General features: G+C 41.5%; 1 protein-coding gene across 3 annotated transcripts in view; it reads left to right on the top strand.

Annotated features, from left to right (window-relative positions):
• olfm2 (olfactomedin 2) overlaps positions 1–25,084 on the top strand; it is a 309,049-nt gene that overhangs the window by 57,428 nt on the left and 226,537 nt on the right. The window contains exon 1 of one of the 3 annotated variants that reach the window (XM_008114446.3): positions 23,345–23,868. The exons of 1 other annotated variant lie outside the window; for it this stretch is intronic. In XM_008114446.3, the coding sequence (XP_008112653.1) occupies positions 23,734–23,868 (135 nt within the window). In that variant the 5' untranslated portion in view covers positions 23,345–23,733. Of the gene's footprint in view, positions 1–23,344; positions 23,869–25,084 lie in introns of those variants that run through there. One more of the 3 variants, XM_003223216.4, reaches the window with a different exon arrangement.

The following is a 25,084-nucleotide window of genomic DNA, read 5'->3' as shown; positions in this document are numbered from 1 at the left end:
CAGTTTTTATTCTATTTTGCTGATTTGCTTTTCATAAATATTCTTTAATAAACTGCTTGCTATTTCACCTAGGATTGGAGTGTGGTGTTAAATACAGAGGTGCTTCCCAGCCTTGGAGTATAACAGAAATGAGATCTCTTTCAGATCAGGGAAATGTTAATACTTTGATAATGCAAAACTTCATATAATGTAAAAAATCTAATAAAATTCATATTGACTTTGGGACTCTTATTGTGTTTATCTTTTCAGAGGGGGGGTTGATTTTTCAACAACTTTGTTGGACTCATGAAACACTGAGGCCCCATCTACACTGCCGTGTAATCCAGTTTTTGAATTCAGATTATATCTGTTTACACTGCCAAATAATCCAGTTCAAAACAGATAACCTGGATCCAGAAACTGGATAATATGGCAGTATAGATCCAGTCTGAGACAAATATTAGTACGTGGATAATCCTTTCACTTTCTTGGACCTCCAAACCAGGTTTTTTATGCCAGTTTCTTCTCTCTCACCCCAAGTCCAAGTGAGGGGAAACTTTCACTCTTTTACAGTCAATAATTACATCTTGGCTATCATTTTCACCCATGCCTTTTTCTTTGTTATAGTTGTCATCAAAAGAGTGTGTTTTTTAATCAAGCTCCAAGGCATATATTAGGAGCTCTGGTGGCGAAGTGTGATAAAGCACTGAGCTGCTGAACTTGCAGACTGAAAAGTCGCAGGTTCAAATCCAGGGAGCGGAGTGAGCACCCGCTGTTAGCTCTAGCTTCTGCCAACCTAGCAGTTCGAAAACATGACAATGTGAATAGATCAATAGGTACCACTCCGGCGGGAAGGTAACGGCACTCCATACAGTCATGTCAGCCACATGACCTTGGAGATGTTTACGGACAGTGCCTGCTCTTCGGCTTAGAAAAGGAGATGAGCACCAACCCCCAGAGTCAGACACGACTGGACTTAACGTCAGGGGAAACCTTTACCTTTAACTTTAAGGCATCTATTAGAGAGTCTTATGGATGCAGGAGGACCATGTGTAGCCATTCTGCTGGGAAGTAGGAGTCAAATGGAAACCTTTTGTGAGAGTGTCAACTTGTCTTCACTCTCTTGAAAGCTTCCAGAATCCCAGACTTGGTAGCTACTCCATCCTGGAGTAATACAACTCCCCACCATTGACTTCAGTGGGGGAAAGCCCAAAACAATCCCACCCCCTTTTTTTCAAGGAAAACCTATCTCATACCCTTTGGATGTGGCAGACAGTCTGACATTTCACTGCCCATCCCAGCTCAATCTGATTTTAAAAAAAATAGCAGATGGCATAATAAAAGCTTTAGAGAAGCTTGTCTGTTAAAAACATGAAGAACATTGTAGGCTTGAGTTCTCAGCAACAGATGACACCTCCCAAGCTCTTGATGGAGACACAGTGGGTCACTGCAGAAGCGAACAGCCTTCGGGAAATGCTGACAGTGGGTTGAAAGGTGCAAGCCAAAAACAAAAAGGAGGAATGGGGGTAGCAGGAGAGAGAAGGAAACCAGACAATTCAAAACATTGGGTAAACAAATTAGAACAAAATGTATGTAAATATATACCAAATAAGAAGGAGCCAAGCAGAGGAGACATGCATGGTTCACTAACCTAATACAATGTGTATTGTTCCTCTACCACAGTATGTTGCTAGGATACAGTTTTGATTGTACTACACTTCCCATCATCCCTGCCCATGGCCTTTGCATGATAAGCATCAGAGTTCAATGATGCCTAGTGGGCCACAGATTTCCTGTCCTTCCTCTACAATATGTCAGTAGAAAAAGTAACAAACTCAGTTCCATGAAATGTATTCTAATTGTGCTAATAGGTTCACCTCTAAACTGCTCCAATGCTCTCTGATGCTTTCTCTGTAAAAATCTAAATGTAGCAGGAATGTTACTCTCAAAAGAGAAAAACAGATGGATTGTTGTGTATTTTTGACGACTGTTTTATGCGTGAAATTTTTAACATGCCCAATGAATGATGTGGCCTCTTTTGCTTTTGTAAGAAATTATAATATGGAAATTACACTAATTAGCATGCCTCAATGCTAATTAGTAGAAGCACTGCTTGCTATTGGGATTTTTTAATTTAAAAAGAACAACAAATCATCTCCTCAAACATGAATTGCAATTTGAACCCACATGATGGCAGTGCAGGGCTGTTGAATGAAATCGCTTTCATTCAAGGAAGAGTTACTTCCTTCACGTTGGCTGAACTACTTATTTTTAAGATTTTTAGAGAAAGTAATTACATCACAGGTATGGAACGCTGTCTTGTGAAGCTCTTTGATATTATTTCCATATACCTTTTCTTTCAGGTGTAGCATTGACCTTCCAAAAATTTCCAATGAGAAAATGAATGAGTCAGCCCATTAAAGGGAATATCTGAGTCCCTTCAGAGAAAGAGCGTGGGTTATGAATACATTACTACTACTACTACTACTACTACTACTATTATTATTATTATTAGTAGTAGTAGTAGTATTTGTGGGGAGGGAGAATCTCAGCATAGCATCTTACCTAGAAACTCTGGCACCAAGTGGGAAAGCAAAGCAATACTACATCTAGTAGTATGGTGATATATTCCTCCCCCAAACCCCAATTTACATATCTATTCTGTATTTCTTGTCACCCTGAGTTCAAGGTGCCATGCAAAATATTTTATGCTCACAAAAGCAACCTTGTGATGTCAGGTTGCTGAGAGAGTGACTGACCCAAGATTGCCCAGTGAATTTTGGGACTCATTTGGAACTATACTTTCCAAACCCCCAACTCTTCTTGATGTACTGTAAAGATTTTCCTCTGACATTAAGTCTAGTTGTGTCCGACTCTCGGGGTTGGTGCTCATCTCCATTTCTAAGCTGAAGAGCCAGCATTGTCTGTAGACACCACCAAGGTCATGTGGCTGGCATGACTGCATGGAGCGCTGCACCACCAGCGGCTCTGGCTTACTGTACCAGCTGACATTGTTGAGCTATATATATAGGTTGGCTTATTTCTATGCAATGTACGAGTGTAGATCATAGATTAATGAGATAATGATCAAATGCAGAATTATCTAAAGTAGCGTTAAAGTTATCTAGAAGAAGATTTTAAATGCCTCATGCAATTACCAACCCCAGAATCCCAAAGGATAGATCTATGGTGGTTAAAGTGGTCCCAAAAAACTATAACTGTGTAGTGTGGATATACCTTTCATCCATTGTCCTCGGGAATGGTGGAGGATGCTGCCCCATTGCCTGTATTCAGCTTCTGAATATGGCATAGGGATGGGGAAAGTGTTTTCTCCTTTACTTTAGCTTGAAAAATGTTTTGGACTAGCCCAGATGCCTGGTCAAACAATTCACCTATCTTGTTCATTGAATTTGCTCTCTCTACTGGAAGTCCCTAAGGCTTTCATCAGTGGATGTGGAAGAGAGATATTTCATATTAACTCCTACCCGATCATTTTAGCTCCATGTCAAACTTGTGCTTTTCCATTGAACCATTGAAACCCCCATGCAATACTATGGAAATCCTAAATGGAGGTGTATCTTGATGGGAAAACTTCTATTTACTTTCCAAGAGGGCTATAATTCATCTCATCCAACAATTTTTCAAGAGAACTAGAGAAATCTATGAACACCTATCTACTAGTACAGAGAAATGAAAATGAGCCATGCTTTTAATAATAAATGCAAAAGATAGTGATAAGTTATGGGATGAAAAATGTATTATCATCATCATGAATAATAAATTATATATTTCACATTTTTTTAAAAATGGAGCCAAAGTAATTTAATAACAGAAATTAAAAATTGTCTGATACTGCAATATGTGTCTCAGAAAGCTTTGGAATTTGCATGCTATTATGAAAATATTGCTGTGTTGATTGAAATAATAGCTTTTTTTTAAACATGCTTTATTAGTTACCATCCAATAAGGGCAAAGACCTCCCTGCTATTTTAGATGAAGGCCTGTGGGGGATACTTTGGTTTCCCAAGATTGGACATGTAGAAAAAGATTTGCTGGAAATCTTTAAAAGCCATAAAACACACTCTGCTGAGCTCAGCCTTTTTTTGTAATTGAGCAGCAGAGGATGAAGATGTCAATAGGAAAGCATCGTACTTTTCTAAAGTCATTGCTTTGATTTCCTGGAATTGCCCTGTTCGGCCTGCCCCGAACCTATGCCTGTTTGCTGAGAAATAAGCAGACCTTGGAAAGTTGCTTTTTACAAGGTCATTCCTTCTTGTTGCTTACTATATGTGTTTACTATGCAGATTGCTGTGGTTATGACAATGGTAGCTGATGACTTTTCATGACACTGGGACAGTAGCTCTATTTCATGTGTTAATCAGAATAAGTTCAGGACCTTGGATAGCTCTTATGCAAATAGATTGGTCTCACTGATAGATTGGCCTCACTGTCCCCCTGGCAGAAAAGCCTACACCAATATTGTTCAATGCTTAAAAGTTTTTGCATTCTATATTTTACTTATTATTCTGTTACATTTTTTTAAGTGCAAAGCACTTGGGTTGATAATGGGTTATATTGGGGGAAAAACCTCATGAGAATGTCTCTGAAAAGGACATTTAAGGGTAACTTTTTTCAAGTGACTGAGAAGTGAAGGCTGAGAGGAGACATGATAGCCATTAGGCTTGAGCGATCCACGTAAAAATTGATTCTAAACTTGCTTCAAAGGTAGGGGGCGCTAGCGTTTCGTTTCTGATGTCATTTCCGAATTTTGCCCTCAAAAATTTTCGAAATTTAACGAAAATTCGTTAGTTTCAAAAGTAATTCGTTAATGGCGGATGCGCATGCGCTGTGGCCCAAAACAGCCCAGGGGGGGGGAGTAAGATACCCAGCCAATGTGCACTTACTGCACTAATGTGCAAGAAAATAAAAGGGAAAAATACAGCCTCCCCTTTGCCCAAGTTCTATTTGTGTGGATTATGGGAATTGCACTGTTTGCCAGACTTTGCAAGCATTGATAGGAGTAAGATACCCAGCCAATGTGCACTTACTGCACTAATGTGCAAGAAAATAAAAGGGAAAAATACAGCCTCCCTTTTGCCCAAGTTCTATTTGTGTGGATTATGGGAATTGCACCATTTGCTAGACTTTGCAAGCGTTGATAATCTTAAGAGAGCCAGCCATTTGTGCAGTGCAAGAAAATAAAAGGGCTACAGAAGTGATTTTTTACCTGTGGCTCTTGAAATTATCTCCAGTGTTGTATTCATGTTACTTGCTCTGTACTCATTACAAGTAGTTCTGCTGGTACTGAGGGATGAGCTAGTGAGAAAGAAACCCTCTCTCTCCAGATCCCCGGGCCGAATGAGCCACGAGGCTCCCTGCAGTTTTCATTCAGGACATACAAGCCCCTCCCCTGAGTTAAACGTGCTCTCCGATTGGCCACAAGGTGGAAAAGACATGCTAGGTTGCCCCAGTGCACTGAAACAAGTTTGGGTGATTTGCAAATGCTTGCTTACCTAACGGAAAAAAACGACGACATCAGAAAAATTGCCTATCGCGGTTCGAAACCGCAGGACCCACACGACAAGATAATGCGATTCGAATATCGCTTCAAAAGCGACAAAACAAACAAATTACTAACGATAAACGGGGAAATCGAATTTTTTGAGCAAGCCTGATAGCCATGTATAAATATGTGAGGGGAAGTCACAGGGAGGAGGGAGCAAGCTTGTTTTCTGCTGTCCTGGAGACTAGGATGCAGAACAATTGCTTCAAACTACAGGAAAGGAGATTCCATTTGACCATTTGGAAGAACTTCCTAACTATGCGATCTGTTCAGCAATGGAACTCTCTGCCCCAGAGTGTGGTGGAAGCTCCTTCTTTGGATGCTTTTATGCAGAGGCTGGATGGTCCTCTGTTGGGGGTGCTTTGAATGTGACTTTCCTGCTTCTTGGCAGGGGGTTGGACTGGATGGCCCATGAGATCTCTTCCAACTCTATGATTATATGATTCTATGACTAGTAATTATTACTCAATACATTAGCAGTATGAATTTATTCTTATGGAATGACTAGCATCCTATTCTTTAGTCCAAGCTGGACTAGACCTATTGGATGGATTACTGAATAGTGAGCCTTCTCCAATGCACATAAATCTCATGGAATCAATGGCATACTCTTGATTATATTATCAATAGGGTTCATGCCATTGTGATAGTTTTGGACTTGGATTTTACCTGAAAACCTAACTAATTATGGGTAGCTTTTTTCCTTATAATGCATTACTCCAAAAACTCTGGAACAAGTAAGTTACACCCAAGTAAGTGTTCACAGGGTTACTTTGCACTTCAATCCTGAAGCCTGACTTTGGTACAGAATGGATACTTTTAGGAAAACCTTCCCCAATTTCATGTCTCCCCAATCAACAGTTGAGGTGATAATAATTGTAATCAAAATATCTAGAGCATGTATGGGTAAACTTGGGCCCTCCAGGTGTTTTGGACGTCAACTCCCACAATTCCTAATGGCCTCAGGCCCTTTCCTTTCCCCCCTCAGCCTGAGGTGCTTAGGAATTGTGGGAGTTGATGTCCAAAGCACCTGGAGGGCCCAAGTTTGCCCATGCCTGATCTAGAGGCTCACCATTTGAAGAAAGTTGCTCTGGGACCACACTGGGCTGCTTTGTTTCCTCACTTCACAATTCTTTCAAAGGTTCAGCCAAGGTCAAAGCATTCATGCTGAGATATGACCACAGGCAAGGAAAACTACATGTTTTGCTCTCTCCCACATTTTAATTTCTATTAAACATAAGGTTTTTGCCATTTATTGAGCGGGGTGTAAGAAGACTGCAATTTAGCAAGTTTTTAAATATATATATATATCAAAGCAAAATTCTCCCCTGTTCTAATTGGCCATATTCAATAGATGCAGATGAAGGTTTCCCTAAATACCATAAAGGGACATGATCCTACTTTATTTTGGAAGCTAAGCATGGGTGCTTTGGTTGGAATTTGAATGGGGCTCACCAATTAATATGATATGCTGCAGGCTACATTTCAGAGGAAGGAATTGGCCAAACCACCTCTAAGTATTCCTTGGATAAGAAAAACCTAGGAAACTCATGGGGTTGCCATAGGTCAACAGGCCACTTAAACACATATATGCCATAGAGATAATGTGGTATCTGCTTTCTGTGTAGCTGTGAAAGATGAGAAGGCCCTCAGGAAAAAAAGGTGGTAATCCTAATTCAGTGCTAAATTTGACATGGATTCAGTACCAAATTTTTCAAGGTTAAGCTCTCAAGGCCTTATCTGTGCATGGATGACTCTATGAGATAATGTAGGTCCCGTGCTAGATTCCCCCCTCCACATCTTGAATGTTGAAAAGAGCATTAAAAAGGCAAATTCACACAAAACACAACCTGAAAGGAACTTTTTACTGGCCTCTGGTCAAAACCCCTGAGGCACTATAATAAATTCTTCATCACATTTTCTCTAGTCTTCCTACAGGCCTGTGGTAGTTTGAAAAAAGTGTTAATATAATTTAGAAATAAATATGGAATGGCCTTGACTGGAAATCCCCATAGTTTGGAAAAGTTGCTTTTTTTGGACTTTCTTTCTGGAAAGGAATTCATAGAAGCATAAAGTTGGAAGAGACTACAAGAGACATACAGTCCAACTGCATGCCATGCAGGAACACACAAAGCATCTCTGACAGATGGCCATTCAGCCTCTACTTCAAAACCTCCAGAGTAGGAGACTCTACCAAACTGAACAAGTGAAACAGTGGTGGTGGGGATAACTCAACCAGAGAAGTCAGCCATAGCAGAGCACTAGATGAACCAACCTGGACACAGTATATTATTTGAGAACACAGAAATGCTGGACCGCTCTAACAACCACCATGTCAGATGACACAGAGAAGCCATTGAAATCCACAAGCATGTGGACAATTTCAACAGAAAGGAGGAAACCATGAAAATGAACAAAATCTGCCTTAAAAACCCCTCTAAAATAAGAACAGTGAATAAGGAACAATACTCACAAAACTGGCAAATTCCAGACATGAATCAACCAGGGCTAGCTATCACCTCCAAACAGGGGATTACCCCAGGCAGGAAAAAGCCAGGACATGAAGCTGGCAAGACCATTGATGCTAATCAAGGCGATTAATTACACCATTCACACTGGCTTTCAACAGACAAGAGTTCTTTTTCCCACCCTGGAGCTTCCACAGATATATAAACTTTCCTTGCTTAGTTTTTCCAATATACCTCATAACCTCTGAGGATCCCTGCCATAGATGTGGGTGAAACATCAGGAGAAAATGCTTCTGAAACATGGCCATAGAGCCCGGAAAAGCACGCAACAACCCTGTGATTCCGGCCATGAAAGCCGTCAACATCAACATGCAACATATTCCACTGCTGAACAACTATTATCATCAGGAAGTTCTTCTTGGAGCCCCCATATGACATAGTGGACTAAGTGACTTGAAGGTTGGGTCACTGATCTGAAAGCTGCCAGGTTCGAATCCCACCCGGGGAGAGTGCGGATGAGCTCCCTCTATCAGCTCCAGCTCCATGCGGGGACATGAGAGAAGCCTCCCACAAGGATGGTAAAAACATCAAAACATCCGGGCATCCCCTGGGCAATGTCCTTGCAGATGGCCAATTCTCTCACTCCAGAAGTGACTCAAGTTGCTCCTGACACGAAAAAAAGCTCTTCTTAATACTTAAGTGACTCCTTTCCCCCCGGTTTTCAAAATATGTTCCAAAACAGTGGTGGTGTGGATAGCTCACTGGATATAATTTTTGGGAATCTGGCTGAAATATAATGCATTCAGGACTTCCCCCCTCCAAATTGCATAATTTCAATCCATCATGTCTTCCAGTCTTTTTACACTATCTCTGTAGACGTGTTTCTAGGCACACATGCACACCAGGTTTCTTATGTTTTTCTACTCTATTTAATGACTGTAGCTGTTCATCCTGTGATTGAGGTTCATTTCAGATCCCTGTTGAATTGTCTGTGTATAAACAGTGGCAGCTGGTGAATCTGATGCCAGTGTAGCTCTGGAGCCTGCTCTGAATTTTAAAAGAGCTATCCAACACAATAAAATCTTTTTCTAGTTAGGAATCAAAAACTTTAATAGCTCAGGTAAGATTTCGACTTAAACCCAGAGCAGGTTTACCATCCTATTGACATAGAGACCACCAGCTGCAACTGTTTGACAGACATTATTCCCTTGATTCCGGGTTTCCATTTCATGGCATCTTCCAAAGCTTTGTGTATGGTTCATTCCCATGTAAGCCAAAGCAGAGTAGGAGCGGGGGAAAGAACATAAAGATATCATTAATCTTCCTAACAACTTCAGGATTGAAAACAAAAACAACAGCAGCAATCAAGTTACACCCCAGCTTCTAGCTCTAACAGTTGTTAAAGAATATTTAGAAGGGTGTTGGGAATGCCTAGGGAAATCTCAGTAGCCAGAAGATAAATAAGGCTAGCAATGGGCATTCAGGTCTAAGGGGATGTAAAAGGTAATGAATGAAATATAAAAGTATTCTTACTAGTGTGCAGTTATTAATACTGAAGCACATGAATACCATAATGGGAATGAATATAAAGAAATATGAATCCCATTTATGAATCCTTTTTATAGTTGTATAATTGTATCCCAGTCCCTAGCTTCCCAAATTTTGCTGGTTGCCATTTCCCCCCTAAAGTATCCTAAACATTATGTTACTTTGGGGGGTGGGGTGGCTCTCCATTAACATTGCCATTTTCTCAATGTACACATACACACACCACAAAATTAACCTTACAATCAATAGATGTAACAGAATGAACCTTATTGGACTAGTGACAGAGCAAACACATTTTTTCTGCATAATTGAATTAAGGATTGCAATATCAAATACTGAAAATGGGGTTACAAAATAAAGGACTCTTGCATTAAGGATCCTGCCAATGCATAATGAGGCTTACCATTCCACCTGTTTTGTATTCACTTTATGTACTTGCATAACTTTTTGAGCCCACTCCTGCTAAAAAGCTAGAAAAATGAGATGAAAAATAATAAGAATTGCACCCCAGCAAGCCACACTCTGTACTCTGCTTAATAATGCAGACCAGCCAAGTGTGAATTTATTTTTATTCCGTTTCTAATAACCACATGAAAGGGATGAACAGGCATTTATCCAACTGAAGCTTTGTTTCCAAAGTTAAACTCAGAGGCTATTCCAGGCATTGGAATATAATGCTTAGAGGTAACTTGTTGCAAATAAATATGTAAAATAGTTCCTTATATTTATGCATAACTAAGTTACATTATGGGGCCGCAGTGGTGTTGTGGGTTAAACTGCTGAGCTGCTGAACTTGCTGACCAGAAGGTTGGCAGTTTGAATCCATGGGATGGGGTGAGCTTCCGCTGTTAGCTCCAGATCCTGCCAACGTAGCAGTTTGAAAACATGCCAGTGTGAGTAAATCAATAGGTACCACTTCAGTGGGAAGGTAACAGCGCTCCATGCAGTCATGCCGGCCACATGACATTGGAGACGTCTACGGACAATGCTGGCTCTTTGGCTTAGAAATGGAGATGAGCACCAACACCCCCGCCCCCCCCCCCCGGGTTTGGATTCGACTATATATTATACAACAACATCCAAATTCCACTGACAGACATTGCTAGCTTTTGGGGAGGGGCAAATCCAAAGTACAAAATACATTGTGCAAGCTTTCAAAGCTTCACTGGAGTCTTCATCAGGCAGAAAGATTAAAAATGAAATAGGAGAAAATAGTGATGAATTTAGAGTTAAAGGTCTACATTTGATGATACTGAAGGATTGTAGCATTGACCATGTAAGTTACACTATGTGACCACATTTAGCTATGGACCTCATCCCATGAGCGGGGGGAGGGGAGTGTGGGGAAGCTCAGGGAACCGTCTTATTTTGTTCCTGCTTTTTTTTTTTCGTGTCAGGAGCAACTGGAGTTGCTTTTGGAGTGAGAGAATTGGCTGTCTGCAAGGATATTGCCCAGGGGACGCCCGGATGTTTTGATGTTTTTACCATCCTTGTGGGAGGCTTCTCTCATGTCCCCGCATGGAGCTGGAGCTGATAGAGGGAGCTCATCCGCACTCTCCCCGGGCGGGATTCGAACCTGGCAGCCTTCAGGTCAGCAACCCAACCTTCAAGTCACAAGGCTTTTATCGCCTAGGCCATCGGAGGCTCTTTTGTTCCTGCTGCCAAGGTCTGTCTTCTTGGGTGGCCAGCCACCCCATGTTCTTTCTCTGTCTTTGTCCCCTCAGTTTGGATTCAAATAACACCCAACACATTCTGGGCTCCGGTTCCATGCCCTGTGGAAACGGAGTCCTACAGAGTCTCACCTGAAGTGTCCTTACATCATGTGATGGCCTCCACGAGACTCCATTTTTGAAGCACATGGAAATGGAGCCCAGAATGCATGAGATGAGGTCAATTTCTTACAAGCTAACTGTTTTAGCTCATTGATTCTTTCTTTAAAAGTTATTGAAAATAAATACTTCCTTTCCTTTCAATAATGAAAAATGCATATTGCACATATCTTATTTGTAGTGCAAAAAAAGAGAAGAGAACAACATAATAATTAAAATGAAGAACAATTTTAACCAGCATAAACTTACCAGTATTTTAATGGGAAGTGTGGGCCTGCTTTAGACTGATGAAAGAGTCATGTTAATTTGGATTGTTGTTGTATGCCTTCAAGTCATTTTAGACTTAGGGTGATTCTCAGTCTATAGTTTATGGTGCGGGCCAGGTAAATGAACTTGGAGGGCCACATCTTCTCTTTTCAAATACCTTTTCTCTTAGTTCTTTCAAACATATAAGCTTGTCCCTTTCCATTTTGCCCCACTGTTACATGGGACCATCACAATCTCAGCATCCCCATCTTCCAAATTCATTTGGTTAAGCTACTTTTCTTTGCATTCAAAATATTCTTAATCAGTTCTTTCTCTCTCAAACTGTTAAGTAGTATAATAACTTGAAGAAGTAGTATAATAGCAGGATTAAAAAATAAATTGGAATTGATTGCTTGGTTTATATTTGTAATAACATTCTGCCTGAAATGTCATAATAGCAGTAGTGTTCTTTATGCAATACAAATTTAAATACATAGTTAGTGGAGTGGGCTCCTATCTCCCTTGATAATGTGTATAGTGGCTGGTTATCCCAATAGCTATGGGACAGTGAATCTGATCTAAGTCTTAGTCTGAACTTTAAAGGAGCTTTTCAAGGTACTGAAGCTATTCCGGGCGACTCTCTTTCTATCACATATAGACTAATGGGAAGGTTGGACAAGCCCTTCTCAGTAGCTGATCTCAATCTCTAGAATAGTGTTTCTCAACCTTGGGGTCGTGATCCCTGGGGGGTCACGAGGGGGGTGCCAGAGGAGTCACCAAGTGTGTAGGTAGTGTGACAAGTTTGGTGCAGATCCATTGTGTGCTGGGTTCAGACTGCTCTTTGATGGTAGGTGAACTATAAATCCCAGCAACTACAACTCCCAAATATCAAGGTCTTTTTTCCTCAAACTCTACCAGTGTTCACATTTGGGCATATTGAATATTCGTGCCAAGTATGGTCCAGATCCATCCTTGTTTGAATCCACAGTGCTCTCTGGATGTAGGTGAACTACAACTCCCTAACTCAAGGTCAATGCCCACCTAACCCTTCCAGTTGGTCATGGGAGTTCTGTGTGCCACGTTTGGTTCAATTCCATCATTGGTGGAGTTCAGAATGATCTTTGATTGTAAGTTAACTATAAATCCCAGCAACTAAAACTCTCGAATGACAAAATCGATCCCTGCCGCAACCCCACCAGTATTCAAATTTAGGTGTATCTTGTATCTGTGCCAAATTTTGTCCTGTGACTATTTACATTATGATTCATAACAGTAGCAAATTACAGTTATGAGGTAGCAATGAAAATAATTTTATGATTGAGGGTCACCACGACAAGAGGAACTGTACAAAGGGGTCGCAGCATTAGGAAGGTTGAGAACCACTGCTCTAGAACTTCCTACCAAGAGATGAAGCCTCCCGATGGCATAATGGACTAAAGCCTCATGACTTGAAGGTTGGGTTGCTGACCTGAAGGCTGCCAGGTTCGAATCCCACCCAGGGAGAGTGTGGATGAGCTCCCTCTATCAGCTCCAGCTCCATGCGGGGACATGAGAGAAGCCTCCCACAAGGATGGTAAAAACATCAAAACATCCGGGCGTCCCCTGGGCAACATCTTTGCAGACGGCCAATTCTCTCACTTCAGAAGTGACTCAGGTTGCTCCTGACACACACACACACACACACACACACACACACACAAGAGAGATTTAAGCAAGATTCCTCTCTGTTGGCAGCAAAGACAATTTGATTCAAGAAGGCCTTTGGAATGTCAGCTGCTCTGCCAATGAAGGTAGTTTCAGCAGATGAACACCATTGGCTACATATTTCATTGCTATTGCATTGCTAAATAATTCCTCATTATGTTAAGTTTTCAACCACACTTTTATTTTGAATTTGCATTTTATCAACAATTACCTTGAGTGTCTTAACCTTGATGAAAGGGAGTGGTGTGAAATAATAAATAAATAAATAAATTCATGAAGGGTGGCATTCCCTGCTGGAACTGCACAATCCAATGGAATCAGGAAGGTTGATCACCCCTTCTGGCTCCCATCCATGTCCCAAACCATCTTGGGAGACAGAGGAAAACTCCCTGGAGGCACATTGCAAGTGGTGCAGACAAAGTGTGAGTGGATGTTGTGCATGTGTAGAGAAAGAGAAAAAGCAAATGAGAGATTATGATAAAGAAAGACTGGAAGAGAGAGCAGGTTTATAGAGTGTTGGATGCAAAAGAAGCCAGAGTTCCTGCACATTCCCAGTCTTGTAGAAATTCCTGCTTCCACACAATGCTATAAGATACACTTGGTATCATGTTATAGGACTGTGAAGCTCCCTTATTGTTCCATGAGGGACATAACAGGCCCATGAAAAGAATGGGACTCCACTTGCTCTGTCCCAAGGAAGAAAAAGATATTTGGCCTCCACATTCAGAACAGAAGAATGTTCACTGCTTGATCATCTTCATGGCGGCCAGTAGGTGTCTCTGCTGTACTTGTGACTGAAACAGTTACTGATTCTTAGGCAGGATTTTTGTCATGTGCGACTGCAGATTCCAAACTTATTCGCAGTCCTAAATTAACACTTTCTCTTTTTGCTTTACACTTCCCTTTCTCACACTTTATCAAGTCTCCTGTTAAATGCTAAAGAAAATTAACATCCAGTTGGGTAGCCCTCAGTGGCGCAGCGGATTAAACCACTGAGCTGCTGAACTTGCTGACCGAAAGGTCAGTGGTTTGAATCCGGGGAGTGGGGTGAGCTCCTGTTGTTAGCCCCCACTTCTGCCAACCTAGCATTTCGAAAACATGCAAATATGTGTAGATCAATAGGTACCACTCTGGTGGAAAGGTAATGGTTCTCCATGCAGTCATGCCGGCCACATGACTTTGGAGGTGTCTATGGACAATGCCATCTTTTCGGCTTAGAAATGGAGATGAGCACCAACTTCCAGAGTTGGACATGACTAGACTTAATGTTAGGGGAAAACCTTTACCTGACATGCCAAAGCAGGATATCTTGCAACATCAGAGCTTATAAAAGTATTGTTATTCCGGGATAGTGCTCCCAGGACCCTCCATGCATATCTATTCTGGCTAGGGGATTCCGGCAACTGTAGCTCAAAGAAATCACCCAGGGAATTCCCACGTTATTTCACTTGAACCGGCTCACTATCTTAGGGTTTCTGTTTTGATTTTCTTATACATGAATGTAAGTCACTGAAACCAGAAAAAGAAGTTCCTGTTGGGAGATTCTTAATAACAGTGAAAGCAAATATTCTTTTTTCTGAGGAATTGACAAAAGCAAGAACTTTGCTAGGGCCCCTTTCACACAGCTGAATAAAACCCCACATTATCTGCTTTGAGCTGGAATATATGGCAGTGTGGACTCAGAAAACCCAGTTCAAAGTAGATATGGTGGGATTTTCCGCCTTGATATTTTGGGTTTTATGGATGTGGGGAAGGGCCCTTAGTCAGAAAAAAAAAACTGGTATCCCTTTAGATGCTTTGGGTTTCCTGCTCCATGATCTCTCACTATTGGCCGTAACAGCTAGCTACAGGGATTGTAAATCAGCAATATTTGTATAGTAATCCCCATCTGTGGCCAGGAGGTTTAAGTGAGCTTTACACCATTGGTTCTCAACCTGGGGACATTACATGGTTTTGGCCAACAACTCCCAGAAATCCCAGCCAGTTGTTAGGATTTCTGGGAGTTGAAGGCCAAAACCATCTGGAGACCTCAGGTTGAGAACCACTGCTCTACACTGAGCTGAATTCTGGTCTCTACTTAGTTTCAGCACCTTGGAAAGCTCCCGCAAAGTCCAAACTAAACCTCTGGGGTTTAGTTGCATTCCTAACAAGGAAATTGCCATGTGTGATCCCTGTTCAAAAGAAGTGGTGGGATATTTTTTACCTATCATAGCAATTGAGCATACCACAATTTTAAAATATCACAACATCTGCTCTCCCTTTTCTGTGAGTTGTCATTCTTTTGGATTGCTCTTTCCATCCTATCACGAGGATTCAGAGTTGACTGCAGCCTTGGAAACGAGTGGGTTAAAACATGTAAGATCCATCATTGCCTCAGAGTATGATTTGAAGGTATAAATTTCACAGACTGAACACACATTTTCCACTAGATGGCCCTATCTTTCTTATAGAGTCTGATAATCTATTTTGGCTGGCAAAAAATGATCTCCAGAGAAGTGTCTGGTGATCTTTGCAGCCTCCAAGAGTACAGCAATTGGCCATTTTTACTTTAAATCTGCAGAGAGATTTATTGCTTGAGTGCACCAATCTAACACATATAGTCCCTATGGATATACTTGCTGGTCCACATGACAAATGTGAAGAAATCATAGTGTGGGAAGCACACGATCGATGCAGAATAAATCTTGTTTAACAGCCCTGCCTTTATCCAGACACTGCTTTCAAAACCTGGTTTAGTGCTAAGACAGCAGCATAAGCTTTACCTAGCATAATTATGCACAGGATTACAGTTCCTTTCTCTCTCTCTCTCTCCCTCTCTCCCTCTCTCTCTCTCTCTCTCTCTTTCTTTCTTTCTTTTTAATTGCTCACTGTGATTTAGATAGATAGAAGAATGTGAAAGGGTGTAAAACAGATAATATAATCCAGTGGTCGCAACAGCTGGTATACTGGCTGGGATTCTGGGAGTTTTAGGCCAAAACACCTGGGGACCCACTGAATCCATTCCAAATCAAGGATAATTAAATCCAGTTGATTTTTGCATGGGGAAAATGGGCAGCCTGAGTGTTTCTGTGCATTTTTACTTGGAAGTTAAGCCCCATAATCCTTGGATGAATCATTAATTAAAATGGAGACTGTAATCAAGAACTCAGATTAATACTTCAAAGAGAGACTATGAAGGAATTAGATAAAATCCTAAAGTGTAAAAATATATTATTGAATACTGATGTCAGGATCATAGAATTTCCAGTCTGGATCTGTATGCAAAGGGATCTTCTAGCAACTTGAGAAAAAGACGTTTGTAGCATAAGCTTTCGTAGGCTTGAGTCTACTTCTTCAGAATTCACTGGGGTGTACCCAAAGTGTGCAAGACACAGGACTGGAGCCACAGCCTAAAATGTAGAGAAGCAGGGGGAACATTTGTGGATATGTGTGTTGAATCAGTTCATGAAACAGGGGCTTCTAGACTGTGATCATTTCGAAAGTGGCAATGGATTTGTCCCCCTCCTGGAAGAACATCTGGCACATTCCCAAATCTGCCCAAGGTGTGTTTTCTCACCTCAAAATCTGTTCACTTTTGAATATTGGAGGCCTGCTTGGTGTGATCCAACAGAAATACATTATGGAGCCAGATTGTCGAAGCAAGTGTGAACATTGCTGCCAGCATATTGCCTTCATAAATATGGCAGATGCTAGATTCCTAATGACGGCTGTGCCACATCTCTTTTCCAAGTCTTCCCTTATTGTTGGCTCTCAGAAGCCCTGAAAAACATGTCTAAAATATTTATAACTGTATTGAAGCCAACTATCAGTAAAGTTATATTGGAGACTGGGCTGGGAACCTATGCATTGTAATTCACAAACTTTTCAAAGCTGGGGTTGCTCCATAGACTTAAATCACAGGCTTTAAGGCCAGCTCTGGTGTAATGGCAATAAGGTGCATTATCCCAGAATGTCTTTCTCAAACCACTAGATTGCAATTTGATTATTTTGATCCACAGAATTGGAAGTGTAATGACTTTAACCTACCTGGCTTCATTTGTGGATGCATTAGAGGAGAAGAAATGAAGCCAGGGCTTAATGAGATGAAACAGATCAAGGACGGCAATTGAGTCATAGAAATGTGAGTGATCCATCAGCCTCAATATGTGTCTTAACATATGATTATGATGTGATATTTTCTGCCATTCTCTCAAATGTGGAACAGGAAGGAACACATAGAATCTCCATGCCTAAGAATGCATGGAGCTTCTATGTGACATTCAGAATCAAGGCCCATTGTATTCAATAAGCTCGGCAATTTTAATTTTAATTAATTAATTAATTAATTAATTTACAGTATTTATATTCCACCCTTCTCACCCCGAAGGAGATTCAGGGCGGATCACATTATACACACATAGGGCAAACATTCAATGCCCTTAAACACATCAAGCAGAGACCAAGACAGATTTTTATATTGTTTCTAGTGAGTGTAATATTCAGATTAGGCCCTATGTCTGCGTACTCTAGCTACTCATTGTGGACCCCAGCTAAATTCTGTGGCTCCATGTTTGCTGATGGTGTTATTTGCTATGAGTGCCATAAAGATTGTTTAACAAGTTGAACATGCCCTTAGCCTCACCAACCCAGATAGTACAGGTTATTTGGTTACTAGCTACAGAAAAGAGCATTAATCAGTTAGCTTTGACACGTGCTTCCTTTTTCTCTGTGCTTCCTAGTTTGATATTGCTTGTTCTCAATCAGCAAAATGCAACTTCAATTTACTAGGGGTTTGCAGTTTTGTAAAACTGTTTGAGGCAAATCAGTTTTACAAAAACCTTAGGCTGCTAGGAATTGTGGGAGTTGAAGTCCAAAACACCCGGAAGGCCGAAGTTTGCACATGTCTGTTCTATACCTGTTTAATATGACACTCTATACAGCCAGACTCTGTATCTTGGTCCAGTAGCTGATTCAAGCAAATGCAATCATGACAGGTAACACTATAACATGCTGTACTTCATAGTCAGATGTACATTTGTACTCAGACATTAAAATGACAGTTATTATCATGGTGCTTGTTATTGTTAATTTGATGTATTTATTTTTCTCCTTATTTTGCTTGGCTAAGAGGCAGTGACTGGCCTAATGTTTCCCAGTGTGCTACATAGCCAAATGTGGATTTGAACTTAAGTGTCATAGAATTATAGAATTATAGAAGTGGAAAAATGTCAAGGACTATTCAGTCCAACTCCTTCTGTAATGCAGAAACACAATCAAAGCACCTTTGATAGATGGCCATCCAACCTCTGCTTAAAAACCTCCAGAGATGGAGACTCCACCATGCTCCGAGGCAGCCTATCCCATTGTTGAACAGGTCTTATCATCAGGAAGTTCTTGTTAAAGTTTAGGAGTTTATGTCTCACCAGTCCTAATCTGATTCACTCACCACTTTGATCTTATATGTCTTCACATTGATGCTTAATTGAAGCAAGACTCTTCTAGGGTTTCTTGGCAAGATTTATTTGGAAGTACGCCATTGCCTTCCTTAAATAGAGAGTGTGTGACTTGTCAAAGGTTTTCAGAGTGGGATTCCATGGCTGAGCAGGGATTTGAACCCTGGTCTCCCTGAGCCTTAGTTCAACATTTAGACCACTGTACCAAAATGGATCTATAACAAAATAGGGATTTCTTGGCAAGATTCATTCCAAAGATGTGTAACATTGCTTTGTTCTGAAACAGAACATCTTCAAAGTTAGAAGCAAAATCCATTGTAAAACATGTTTTTTGGAAGGAAGATGGCCCCACCTGGCCAACATTGCCAAGTTTGCCCATGCCTGCTGTAGCTGCATCCTAAATTCTATGAAGGAGACCCCAAGATCCCATGGCAGGAGAGCTGTAGTTTTACAAGGCCTCTAACCTAGTCTGCTGAAGAGTTCTGGTACATGTTAGCTAACTGCAACATAACATCAAGCTATGGCAGTGATGTCAAACTGCGTTGCTTCTACAGTGTAGCAGCTGCACCCCTTGCTGTGGAACTGTTGGGTTTCATCCCTGGACTGCACAAGTCTCTTGTGTAATCAAGTTTCCAGACCTCAATGAGTAGCTAGACTAGAGATAGGATTAGATAAAGGTAAAGGTTTCCCTGATGTTAAGTCCAGTCATGTCTGACTCTGGGGGTTGGCGCTCATCTCCATTTCTAAGCCGAAGAGCCGGCATTGTCCATAGATGCCTCCTAGATCATGCAACCAGCATGACTGCATGGAATGCCATTACCTTCCTGCTGGAGCGGTACCTATTGATCTACTCACATTTTCATGTCTTCGAACTGCTAGGTTGGCAGAAGCAGGAGCTAACAGCGGGCGTTCACTCAGCTCCCCAGATTTGAACCTGGGACCTTTCAGTCTACAAGTTCAACAGCTCAGTGCTTTAACACAATGAGCCACCGAAGGCTCATAACAGTAGCAAAATTAGTTATGAAGTAGCAATGAAAATAATTTTATGGTTGGGGGTCACCACAATACGAGGAACGTGGCTGGTGGGAACGAGGGACAGGGCCTTCTCGGTGGTGGCTCCCCGGCTGTAGAACACCCTCCCAAGAGAGATGCGTCAAATTCCAACTTTGTTGGGCTTCAGAAAAGCCCTAAAAACATGGCTGTGTGCCCAGGCTTTTAATCAATAAATGGCAAAGATGACACGGACTGAACTATGGACAAAGCGTGAGGATGACTGGATCTGATTTTATGTTCGAAACGTATATTTTGTAATTCATAATGTATTTAATAGTTTTAACTGTTTTATGTGCTGTTTATATATTGATTTGTATGGGCATCTAATTGTTGCCACTATTGTAAGCCGCCCTGAGTCCCTTCGGGTGAGAAGGGCGGGATATAAATGTGAGAAATAAATAAATAAATAAATATTAAGGGGTTGTGGCATTAGGAAGGTTGAGAACCATTGCTCTAAGACAAAAAGTAGCTGCATGGATATTACCTTTTACCTCCTTGAGAAGATGAGATTAGTTGTTCGGCAGTGGAACTCTCTGCCCCTGACTGTGGTGGAGGCTCCTTCTTTGGAGGCTTTTAAGCAGAGGCTGGATGGCCATCTGTCGGGGGTGCTTTGAATGAGATTTTCCTGCTTTTTGCAGGGGGTTGGACTGGATGGCCCATGAGGTCTCTTCCAACTACGATTCTATGATTCTATGATTAGTAAACCAGTTAGCTCCAAGCAGGGCCGTAGCCAGAAAAAAAAATCATTTAAAAAAAATTTCGGGGGGGGGGGGGGCTTGAACCCCTAGCATCCCTCCCCCTGCTACAAACCTGTCAATATCTGCTTGAGATAGTGTCTGGAGCAGGGGTCCCCAAACTAAGGCCCGGGGGCTGGATGCGGCCCTCCAAGGTCATTTACCTGGCCCCACCCTCAGTTTTATAATATAATATTTTATATCAGTTTTAATAATATAATATATTGTAGATATATATAATATTGATAATAATATTATGTTATACAATATAATACTAATAGTAATACCATATAATAATATTAATTATATTTTATATATTACATATTATATAATAGTATAGTGGTATAGTTCAATATACAGTAGAGTCTCACTTATCCAACATAAACGGGCCGGCAGAATGTTGGATAAGCGAATATGTTGGATAATAAGGAGGCATTAAGGATAAGCCTATTAAACATCAAATTAGGTTATGATTTTACAAATGAAGCACCAAAACATCATGTTAGACAACAAATTTGGCAGAAAAAGTAGTTCAATACGCAGTAATGCTATGTAGTAATTACTGTATTTATGAATTTAGCACCAAAATATCACGATATATTGAAAACATTGACTACAAAAATGTGTTGGATAATCCAGACCGTTGGATAAGCAAGTGTTGGATAAGTGAGACTCTACTGTAGTAATATATAATGCTAATATTGTGTTATGCTAATAATATAATATATTGTATGTACGTACAGCTGCTCTGAGTCCCCTTTGGGGTGAGAAGGGTGGGTATAAATGTAGTAAATAAATGCAGTAAATAAATAATTAATTTTAGACTTAGGCTCGGCCAAAGTCTGACATGACTTGAAGGCACACAACAACAACAACAATCCTCATTAACTTGACCAGGGGTCCCCAAACTTTTAAAGCAAAGGGCCAGTCCACAATCCCTCAGACTGTTGAGGGGCCGAATTATCATTTGAAAAAAAATACGAACAAATTCCTATGCACACTGCATATGTCTTATTTGTAGTGCAAAACAACAACAACAATGAAAGAAAAATACAATATTTAAAAATGAAAACAATTTTAACCAACATAAACCTATCAGGATTTCAATGGAAAGTGTGGGCCTGCTACTGGCCAATGAGATAGTCAAGTTAATTAGGATTGTTGTTGTTGTTGTGTGCCTGCAAGTCATTTCAGATTATGGCTGAGCCTAAGTCTAAAATTATTTATTTATTTATTTATTTATTTACTACATTTATATCCCACCCTTGTCAACCCGAAGGGGACTCAGAGCAGCTGTATGTACATACAATATATTATATTATTAGCATAGCATAATATTAGCATTATATATTACTATATTGAACTATACCACTATACTGCAATATATGTAATATATAACATATAATTAATATTATTATATGGTATTATTATTAGTATTATATTGTATAACATTATAATATTTTATCAATATTATATGTATATAAAATATATTATATTGTTAAAACTGATATGAAAATATTATATTATAAAACTGAGGGCGGGGGCCAGGTAAATGACCTTGGAGGGCCGTATCCGGTCCCCGGGCCTTAGTTTGGGGACCCCTGAACTTGACTATCTCATTGGTCAGTAGCAGGCCCACACTTTCCATTGAAATCCTAATAGGTTTATGTTGGTTAAAATTGTTTTCATTTTTAAATATTGTATTCTTTCGTTGTTGTTGTTGCACTACAGTATGCATAGGAATTTGTTTGTATTTTTTTTTTCAAATGATAATTCGGCCCCTCAACAGTCTGAAGGATTGTGGACCGGCCCTCTGCTTAAAAAGTTTGGGGACCCCTGAGCAGGCCTGTAGCGAGGGGGTGGTTTTAGGGGTTCAACCCCCCCCCCCCCCCCGAAATTTTTCAGGTTATAAAAAAAATCTGGTTTACTCATGAATTTTAACTGGTTAACCAAATCCCCATGCTAAGTCTATGAGACACAAAACATTAAGAGTCCCTCCAGGCACTATCTCAAACAGATATTGACAGGTTTAATTCAAGTCTTTTTTAGTAAGTTTTGACATATTAGTGTACGTGCACACAGATATACTAGGGAAAGGAAAACATACAAGGAGAAAAGAAGAAAAGAGAAAAAAAAGAAGAAAAAAAAAGAGAAAGAAAAAAGAAAAAAAACCAACAAGAATAACAAATACATTAAATCACAAAACAAGTTTAAAATATCGGTGGTTTGACTTCCACATCTCTGGCGAAATGGATCTATCTTTCTCTAATGGTTGGTTATTTCATCTGTGGCCACACTCGTTTCTTCCTTCTCAGTTTCTCAGAAACTGAGAAAAAAAGATATTGACAGGTTTGTAGCGGGGAGGGGTGTGTGCTAGGGGTTCAACCCCCCCCCCCCCCCGAAATTTTCAAAACCCCTCCCGAAATTTTTTTCTGGCTACGGCCCTGCCCCTGAGGGCCCCATAAACTTAGCATGGGGATTTGGTTAACCAGTTGAAATTCATGAGTAAACCAGGGTTTTTAATAACCTGAAAAATTGGGGAGGGGGGGGGGGTTGAACCCCTAACCCCCCCCCCCCCCCCCCCCCCGCTACAGGCCTGGTTCCAAGATCTTTTCTATCAAGAACGGATTTCTTTTCCTTCAAGACATATTTTGGATCTGAAGTTCTGACTCTGCAGTTGAGTGGAAGCGTATCCCAGCCTACCTCACCTAAGTTTCTGCTGGTTGTGAAGTTTACTTCTGCTACTCGGTTGTATTTATGGTGGAATCACCCTAACTGAGCCGAACAGCTCAGATTCCCCAACGTAATTGGATCCAGGATGTTCTCTTTTCCTTGCTCCTTTCCCTCCCTCCCTCCTTTGGCCAGCGGCGGCCATGACGTCACAATCGGACGGGGCGTTTATAAAGAGGGCTCGCGCGGGGCGCCCGGTTTCTCTCTCCCTGGCAGCCGAGGAGAGCAGCAGCAGTATCGGAGGGAGACGAAGCAGAGAGAGAGAGAGAGGGCGAAGGAGGGAGGGAGGGAGCGGGGAAGGAGGGGAGTCCGGCCGTGGCTGCCCCTCCGACGGCGGGCCCATGAGCCCCGGGGGGCGACAGGCAGCGGCGGCGGCGGCGGAGGGAGGGGGCTGCAGCTGCTGCTGCTGCTGTGCCGGCGGCGGGGCATGAGGCGCAGGCGGCGACCATGACCGTGCCGCTGCTGAAGATCGGCGCCGTGCTCAGCACCATGGCCATGGTCACCAACTGGATGTCCCAGACGCTGCCTTCGCTGGTGGGGCTCAACGGCACCATCTCCCAGCCCGGCACCTCCGAGAGAAGCGTGAGTCCGCGCCCCCCAACTCTTCCTTCCCCTTCTCCCTTTCACTTCGGGTTTGTTTTAGGGACACGACTTCCCTCCGCTGGAAGAGGAATGAAGCCTGGCACCTCCAGGCTTCAAGGCGACGGAATCCTGAGAGTTGTAGCTCGCGGTCCGAGGCACGCTCGTCCTCGTCAAAAGTCCTCGTCAAACTACAGCTCCCAGTTTAACATCCCACTCTGAACGGGTTTTTTTTTTTCTCTTGCGTTCCCGAGACAGTCCTTCAAGCTTCAAGCCTCCCGCACAGCCCTATAATATCAAGGCAGAAAATCCCACATTATCTGCTTCGAACTGCGTTATCTGAGTCCACACTGTCATATATCCCAGTACAAAGCATATAATGTGAGACTTTATTCAGCATAGAGGACTGAAGGAACTCCGTTCCCATTTGTGTTGTCCAAGGCTTTCATAGCCAGAATCACTGGGTTGCTGTGAGTTTTCCTGATTGCATGGCCATGTTCCAGAAGCATTATCTCCTGACGTTTCACCTACATCTATGGCAGAGGTTGTGAGATCTGTTGGAGACTAGTCAAGTTGGGTTCTTATATCTGTGGAAGGTCCAGGATGGGAGAAAGAACTCTTGTCTGTTGAAGGCAAGTATGAACATTGCAATTAATCCCCATGATTAACATTGAATAGCCTTGCAGCTTCAAAGCCTGGCTGTTTCCTGCCTGGGGGAATCCTTTGTTAGGAGGTGTTAGCCGGCGCTGATTTTTTTTTCCTGTCTGGAATCCCCCTGTCTTCTGAGTGCTGTGATGTTCTTTATTTAGTGTCCTGGTTTTAGAGTTTTTTAATACCGCTAGCCAGATTTTGTTCATTTTCGTTATACAGAACAGCCACTGAAATCCACAAGCATGTGGACAATTTCAACAGACAGGAGGAAACCATGAAAATGAACAAAATCTGACTACCCATATTTTAAAAACTCTAAAATCAGGACAGTCAATAGAGAACAACACTCAGAAAACAGGGGAATTCCAGTCATGAATCAATCAGGACCAGCTAACACCTCCCAACAAAGGATTCCCCCAGGCAGTAAGCAACCAGGCATTGAATCTCCAAGACTATTCAATGCTAATAAAGGTGTCCAACTGAAACATTCACACTTGTCTACAACAGACAAGAGTTCTTTCTCCCACCCTGGACATCCCAGGAAGTAAGCAGCCAGACCTTGAAGATG

The sequence above is a fragment of the Anolis carolinensis genome, chromosome 2, assembly GCF_035594765.1.
Source record: "Anolis carolinensis isolate JA03-04 chromosome 2, rAnoCar3.1.pri, whole genome shotgun sequence".
NCBI classification, from domain to species: Eukaryota; Metazoa; Chordata; class Lepidosauria; order Squamata; family Dactyloidae; genus Anolis; species Anolis carolinensis.
The sequence above is the reverse complement of the archived record's forward strand: the minus strand, read 5'-3'. Positions and strand labels throughout refer to the sequence as shown.